We start from the raw sequence: 8,008 nt of genomic DNA, 5'->3' as shown, positions 1-8,008 counted from the left end.
GTCACTTAGGGCTTCGTCAGTGATTTACATCCGTCTTGGCGGAATCTTATCACTTAACCCTTTTTTTATCTTATTCGTTGGTGTTGTCGTCAGTGACGTACACTCGTCAAGGTGGACTATTGTTAGTTTGACTCACAATTGACTGGACCTGTCTGCATAAAGACATCAAGGGATAAGAAATTTTTATTGAATTCAAGAGCGACTGCCTTTGTCTATTACATTTACTGGTGGTACTTTTTTAAATGCTCAATATTCCATGGTCGAGGGAGCCTTTGTCCGTCCATGGTTTCCAGGTGATAACTTCCTTGTCTTGAGTAGTGAACGACTCGGTAGGGACCTTCCCATATAGGACCTAGCTTTCCCTGGGTAAGGTCTTTAGTTGCCATGGTGGTCCTGCGTAGGACGAGGTCTCCTATGTCCAGGCGTCTCAGTTTGACCCGTTTGTCATAGTATTCGGCCATTTTCCTTTGATACCTCGTCATCTTGCTGGATGCGTTGACTCTTACTTCGTCTAGACAATCTAGGTTCAGTCGTAGTTCGTCGTCATTGATCTCTTTGTTGAAGGTTCCACGCCTGATACTTGTGACCCCTACTTCGACTGGGATTACTGCTTCTGTACCATAGGTAAGCCTGAAGGGGGTTTCTCCCGTTGGGGTTCTGGCGGTGGTTCTGTAAGCCCATAGGACATTTGGTAGTTCTTCTGGCCAGGCACCTTTCGCATCGTCCAGTCTGGTCTTGATAATCTTGAGCAGCGTCCGGTTCGTCACTTCCGTCTGTCCGTTTGCCTGAGGATGCCCTGGGGATGAGAACTGATTCTTGATCCCAAGGCTTGAGCAGAATTCCCTGAAGCCTTGACTGTCGAACTGCCTTCCATTGTCTGATATGATCGTCGAGGGAATCCCGAACCTGCATACTATGTTTTTCCACACAAAGTTCTGGATCCGAGCCTCAGTGATCGTTGCTAGGGCCTCTGCTTCAACCCATTTTGTAAAATAGTCAATAGCAACAAGAAGGAATTTTACCTGACCTTTACCTTGGGGCAGAGGACCGACGATGTCGATTCCCCATTGTGCAAATGGCCATGGGGAAGCTATGGTCGTCATTTTCTCTGCTGGAAGCCGCTGCACATTCCCGTATCGTTGGCATTTGTCACACCTTCTGACGATGTTAGCAGCGTCCACCTGCATGGTTGGCCAAAAGTATCCTGCTCTTACCACTTTGTTTACTAGGATTTGGAGCCGGCATGGTCGCCACAAATTCCTCCGTGTACCTCCTCCAAGATGTATTTGGCCTCTTCCTCGTCGACGCACTTCAAGTAGGGCATTGAGAAGCCTCTCTTGTACAAGACGTCATTCAAGATCGTGAATCTGGCTGCCCTCTTCTTGATCTTCCTGGCTTCTTCAGTGTCTTGAGGTAGGTGCCCGTCCTGGAGGAAGGATATTATGGGCGTCATCCAGGTGTCTGTGCTTTGGATGGAGAACACCGCCACCTCTTCAATACTCGGGTGTTTCTGGATCTCTATTGCCATGTCTGTGCTCGTTTCCCCTTCTTCTGATGACGCTAGTTTTGATACTTCGTCGGCTCCAATATTCTGGCTTCTTGGTATCTGGACGAACTCCACTGTGTCGAACTCTTGAGTTAGTTGCCTAGTCAGTTTAAGGTATTTCTGCATCCTTTCTTCCTTTGCCTCGTACTCCCCACTGATCTGTCCGATTACCAGCTTTGAATCACTTTGGATCAGCAAGTTTTTGGCACCAAGAGCTTTCCCAAGCCTCAAGCCCGTCAATATTCCTTCATACTCGGCTTCGTTATTGGTGGCTGGGAACTTCAGTTGAACCCCATATTTCATCACTTCTCCGTCGGGGGTGGTTATGACGACCCCTACTCCCCCTCTCTTTTGGGCTGACGAACCATCTGTCTGTATTGTCCATTTATCAACTTCGTCTGTAATTCCATCTTCGTCTGGCAGAGTGAATTCAGCGATGAAGTCAGCCAGAGCTTGTGCCTTGATAGCTGCTCTTGGATGGTACTCGATGTCAAATTGGCTGAGTTCGACTGCCCATTGGACCATTCTCCCTACTACTTCTGGTTTGTTCATTGATTTCTTAATTGGTTGATCCGTCATCACAAGGATAGGATTTGATTGGAAATACGGCCTGAGCTTGCGCGAGGCTACTATAAGTGCAAACACGATCTTTTCGATCCTTGGGTACCTGAACTCAGCTCCTTGAAAGGCTTGGCTGACGTAGTACACCGGGAGTTGCTTCTTGCCTTCTTCTCTAATCAAGGCTGCGCTTACTGCCGAGGCTGACACTGCCAGGTATAAGTATAAGTTCTCCCCTCCTTTGGACGGGCTCAGGAGAGGTGGACTGCTCAGGTATTGCTTCAGCTCTTGGAACGCTACTTCGCATTCGTCGGTCCAAGCAAAAGCCTGCTTGAGGGTTTTGAAGAAGGGTAGGCATATGTCTGTGGCCCTAGAGACGAACCTATTCAGGGCTGCTATCCTTCCTGTAAGTTTTTGTACGTCCTTGACGGTCTTGGGTGAAGCCATGTCGATGATAGCTCGTACTTTCTCTGGATTTGCTTCTATTCCTCTCTGGGAAACCATGAATCCCAAGAACTTTCCCGAGGCTACTCCAAAAACACATTTGCTTGGATTCAGCTTCATCTGGTGTTTTCTCAGGGTTGCAAAAGTCTCCTCCAGGTCGTCCAGGTGAGCGAGCTCCTCCTTGCTCTTAACGAGCATATCGTCCACGTATACTTCCATGTTCCTGCCAATCTGTTGGCTGAACATTTTGTTTACCAATCTTTGGTACGTAGCTCCAGCATTTTTCAACCCAAAAGGCATCACCTTGTAACAGAAGAGTCCTTGGCTTGTGATGAAGGCAGTCTTCTCCTGGTCTTCTTCAGCCATCTTTATCTGGTTGTACCCTGAGAAGGCGTCCATGAATGTCAGTAGCTTGTGTCCGGCGGTGGAGTCCATGAGCTGGTCTATCCTTGGTAGAGGGAAGCTGTCCTTTGGGCATGCTTTGTTCAGGTCGGTGAAGTCTACACACATTCTCCACTTTCCGTTTGCTTTCTTTACCAGGACGACGTTGGCGAGCCATTCTGGATAATATACCTCCCGGATGAATCCAGCCGTCAAGAGTTTGGTTACTTCCTCTGCTACTGCCTGATCTCGTTCTGGAGCGAAGGTTCTTCGTCATTGCTGAACGGGCTTCCTGTTGGGGTCCACATTCAGCCTATGCTGGATGACTTCTGGAGATATGCCTGGCATGTCCTCGTGACTCCATGCAAAGACATCTAGATTCCCCTTAAGGAATTTTATGAGTCTCGTTCTCATCTCGGGGCTTAGCGTCGTCCCTATCCTGGTCGTCTTGTCCGCATTTCCTTCTATCAACTCTACTGCTTCTAGGGTCTCCATCCCGTCCTCCTCTTTTTCTTCAATCGTCCACGTGTGGTTCTCCTTTTTTGCCAGTACGGCCTGATAGCATTCCCTTGCCAGGACTTGGTCACCCTTCACTTCACCCACGCCGCTGTCTGTTGGGAATTTCACCTTCAAACAGTAGGCTGACGTCGCCGCCTTCCACTTGTTTAGGGTGGGCCTCCCAATGATGACATTGTAGGACGAGGGGCAATCTACCACCAGGAAGTCTACTTGTTTGGTCAACTGCAATGGGTAGGTCCCTGCCGTCACCGTCAGAGTCACTATTCCCCTGGGGTAGACCCTGTCTCCACTGAAGCTGACGAGCGGAGAGTCAAAAGGACGGAGCCTTTTTGGATCTAATCTCAACTGTTGGAAGGCTGGAAGGTAGATGATATCCGCTGAGCTCCCGTTATCAATAAGGATCCTTCTGGTATTGAACCCTTCAATATTCAGCACTATGACCAGGGGATCGTTGTGAGGCTGCTTTACTCCCCTGGCGTCTCCTTCATTAAAGGACATGTCTTGGTATGTTCGTCGGTGCTTGGACGGAGGCATGGTGTGGACACTGTTCACCTGTCTGTGGCATGCTTTTTTGAGTGATCTAAACGATCCTCCTGAGGATGGTCCGCCCGCGATCGTGTTTATCTCCCCGATCACTTTGCGTGGAGACTGGGACGGATGGTCGTCATCCCGAGTAAAGGATTCTTGTTGGGTCCTGTTGTCGTCTCTGAACTTGCTATATTCTCCTTTCTTCACATATTTCTGTAACTTTCCTTTCCGTATTAATTCCTTTATTTGTTCCTTCAGGTCTCTGCAATCTTCTGTGTTGTGGCCGTGGTCTCTATGGAACCGGCAATATTTGTTCTTGTCACGTACGTTGGGGGACGAGTGTAATGGCCTGGGCCATTTGAGATAATGCTCGTCCTTGATCTTCGTGAAAATCTTGTCAACAGGCATAACCAAAGGGGTAAATTTTACCTGACGAGGATTTTTGTCGTCTCTCCTTCTATTCCCGTCGTTGTTCCGACGTTCTGGTCTGTCTCTCTTTTGCCCTCTGCGGTCGTCTTCTCCTTTGGATTTGTCCCCTAGTCTGTCAGTATCTTTTATGGCAGCTAGAGCATCTTCCGCGTTCATGTACTTTTGTGCCTTCAGGAGCATCTTAGCCATTGTCTTCGGGGGGTTTTTTGCAAGAGAGGCCACAAGGTCTCTGGATCTCAAACCTGCTTTGAAGGTCGTCAGCTGCACCTTGTCATCAGCTTCGTCCACTTCCAGAGTTTCCCGGGTGAATCGCTTGACATATGACCTCAGAGTCTCCTTCTCTCCCTGTCTTATGGTGAGTAAGTAATCTACTGGTCTCCTTGGGCGTTGTCCCCCTATGAAGTGGCGCAAAAAAGCACTACTCAGCTGATCGAAGTTGTCTATGGACGAGTTTGGCAACTTAGTAAACCACTCTCTTGCAGCTCCTTTGAGAGTCGTAGGGAATGACCGACACAATATCTCATCAGGTGGCTGCTGGAGACCCAGAGTCGTCTTAAAGGTATTAAGATGATCCTGAGGGTCCTTGAGTCCGTCGAATGGCTCTAATTGAGGCAGGCGAAACTTTGACGGCACGGGGCAATCAAGTACTGCTGCAGTGAAGGGTGAATCTGTAGCCCTTATCATTTTGTCTACGCTCCGGTCCGTCTTTTCTTTGATAGCGCTCCTTAGTTCGTCCATCTCTTTCCTCATTTCCCGAAGAAGATCTGAGTTCTGTTCGTCTGGGGTAGTTGGTCTCCGGGGGGTTTCCCTCTGCTGGCTATCCCCCTCTCCCTCCGTGTTACCCTTGGACCGGTTTTCTTCCTGTTGAGCTTGTTGAACCTGCTGGAGCCGCAGCTTCATTTTCTGGTTCTGTTTGGTGAGTTCTTCAATGGTGGCTGCAAGGGCCTGGACTTGCTGGGCCAAGGCTGCTGAGTCTGGGTTGGATTCCATCTGAATGTAGAGGGTTGATGGGAACTACGCTCTCAGATATGAACCTGAAAATATCGTCCCCACAGACGGCGCCAAACTGATGAGGTGCAAACTCGTCAGTCTCAGGAGGCAGATGGAATTCCCGTTAGCGTCTGATTCTCTTCAAGAAGGATGGTCACCGGTGTGGTGCCTGCCACAACGTCTCCGATGCCAAAGTTAGAGCAATCAAGATGTTTATAGAACTAGCAGTCAGAAGTGTCTTTTCAGAATTGTAGTATCGTACCTTATGCTGCGAAATGTGAGAGTTTTATACCTGTGAGCTAGACTGCTAGCCGTTGGAGTGTAAATGCTCTTCTTTCATAACGCCTCAAGCCCAATTATGGGGCTTTTATTAGTCCCCAACGGTCTGCTTTACTGGTTTCGTAACTGCCCAGGTTATTTACTAGCACCATTGAATGACTTTCATTTCCTCGTCGTTGACGGTTTGTTCGTCATCAGGGGATATCCTCGTCATTACTGTGGCCTCGTCACTACAACGTGTTCTCGTCGATCCCATCAATTGGTATTCCTAATAATTGGGAATTGACATGCAAAAGTAAAATCTTTAAATTTGATTTTTTTTAATATTCGAATGGTGGATGAAGGAAGTTTAAAATTATGTCCTTGAAAATTGTAGGCCATACAGGGGGCGAGAGTGCAAGGGGCAACAAACATAATTGGCATTGATACAAATGAGAGGAAAAAAAACAAAGGGAACAACTTTTGGAATGACTGATTTTATAAACCCTAATGATAATAATAAATCTATTTCCCAGCTAATCAAAGAGTTTGATGGTTTTTAAACCCCTTAAAAATACAATTGGATTAACCTAGGTAATTAGCCAAGTTGTTACTTAGTTTAAATTCCAAATCTAGGTTATCACAATCAAACAATCATATCATGCAAAGCAGCGGAAAGATAAATAACACAAAGATATGATCACCTAGGAAACCAAACCGGTAAAAACCTGGGGAGAATTTAACCTAGCTATCCTCAAAGTAAAAAGCAAATCCACTAGAAAGAATCGAAGTTCATACAATAAGACTTACAAGCCCCCACGCTCGACTTCTTATTGCTACCCACCAGTAGAACTTACTGACACGACCACGTGCAAGCTCCGAATGCACGGACTCCTTCTTTCTTGGATTTACCACCAGATACAAGCAAACCTGCTTGTGTTTCTTTAAACTTCAATGGCAGCAACTGAATTGATCATCAAGGTGTAGATAATATCTTCTCCTTGAAAACCCTAAGTTTGTGTAAAGGAAAGCTCATCTAGATCTAACAAGAGATTTACACAAACAGCAATATGAGCAACACTAAAACGTGGCTAGGGTTTGCCTTTTATACTTAGGACAGATTAGAAAACCCTAAACGTTTTAAACAAACTAGGGCTGAGTTGGAATTCTACAGAAAAACGCTTCTTAGATTGATCGAGCCTAAGCCTCGATCGATTGAACCAGGCCAAGAAGCATAAAAGCCTTCTGCATCAAATGATTCCAACTTTACATAAATGATACAACTTTGAGCAAGTCTAAACACTACTAAACATATTGTTTTGATCATGGTTTGCCAACAATACACATTAGAGTTCTAAATACATAAAAACCTAAGTCTTTAGAACCTAACAAACTCCCCCTTTGGCAATCCGTGACAAAACACAACTAGAAACTCAAAGTTTACAAAGAAAAGCCCTTTACAAAACAAATGCTCATAAAACAAACTCAATCCTACTACTATCTATCAGTTGCAAGTGTAGACAGCAGCTCAATTGAATCAACCTGTATATTTCCTGAAACATTAAACAAAATGCATAACCGCATGTGTGGAAAATACAAATAAACAAAATAAATTCTTGATTTCAAACAACACATAATAAAGACATATATCAATGAATAACTCATAAATATAAATCAATAAGCAGTTGAAAACAAGAAACATATAAAGCAATAAAAGTAACTCCCCCTAACATGAATATCCCAACAAAAATATGGCAAGAGCTAAAAAGAGAAAATACAATGTGAAGCACCTAGATATAATCTAAACTCCACAAGCTCCAACCAACAAAAATACTCTCCCCCTAAAAACAAAACTCTACAAGAGCTCAACTTAAATAAGTACTCCCCCTTTTTGTGACGGAATGCCAAAGGGCAATCAAAATCCATCATCAAAAGGGAGGTGGCAGTGAAGATCGTCTAAACTGCGCCAACTTTGCGCGCAAAGCACGGATCTCATCGAGCACGTCCACCAAAATCTGTCAATGAGCCGCCTGAACAGTCAAGACATGATCCAACGTACGTCGAATGTCCGAATCATCCGAAGTAGTTGGTGGAGGAACATCAACATCAGCAGCAGTAGCACCAGACGCCTCAGCAGCATCAGCACCTGTAGAAGAGGGAGGAGGGATAGCACCAGATGACGCACCTCTAGGACGCAACGGATCAACTCTCAAGTGAGCAGCCCTCTGCCTAAGAAAGGTGGCACCTATGGGAGCAACAACATGAACAGGCTCATCAGAAGGAAAACCATCTAGACCAAGAAACAACAAAACAAAAAAAAGAAAAGAAAAAACAGAGAATTCACACAAAACATTG

At 45.8% G+C, this 8,008-nt stretch overlaps 1 protein-coding gene across 1 annotated transcript; it reads right to left on the bottom strand.

Annotated features, from left to right (window-relative positions):
- Positions 1 to 221: 221 nt before the first annotated feature.
- Positions 222 to 5,305, bottom strand: LOC115989905. The gene is made up of 5 exons (XM_031113779.1): positions 4,406 to 5,305; positions 3,302 to 4,291; positions 1,271 to 2,734; positions 1,034 to 1,181; positions 222 to 970 (listed from the first exon to the last, which is right to left on the bottom strand). Exons 1-5 carry the CDS (start codon positions 5,303 to 5,305, stop codon positions 222 to 224), a joined length of 4,251 nt encoding a protein of 1,416 aa, XP_030969639.1.
- Positions 5,306 to 8,008: the final 2,703 nt, after the last annotated feature.

This window comes from Quercus lobata, chromosome 5 (assembly GCF_001633185.2).
Source record: "Quercus lobata isolate SW786 chromosome 5, ValleyOak3.0 Primary Assembly, whole genome shotgun sequence".
NCBI lineage: Eukaryota > Viridiplantae > Streptophyta > Magnoliopsida > Fagales > Fagaceae > Quercus > Quercus lobata.
The sequence above is the reverse complement of the archived record's forward strand: the minus strand, read 5'-3'. Positions and strand labels throughout refer to the sequence as shown.

What these genes read in the sequence shown, in the direction of transcription:
- LOC115989905 (XM_031113779.1), bottom strand. Translation starts at nt 5,305, where the DNA reads ATGAAGCTGCGGCTCCAGCAGGTTCAACAAGCTCAACAGGAAGAAAAC. An exon ending in TCCTTAAGGGGAATCTAGAT is followed by an intron (nt 2,735 to 3,301) that starts GTCTTTGCATGG and finishes ATGCTCGTTAAG; the next exon opens with AGCAAGGAGGAGCTCGCTCA. An exon ending in CGTCGGTCCTCTGCCCCAAG is followed by an intron (nt 971 to 1,033) that starts GTAAAGGTCAGG and finishes GGGTTGAAGCAG; the next exon opens with AGGCCCTAGCAACGATCACT.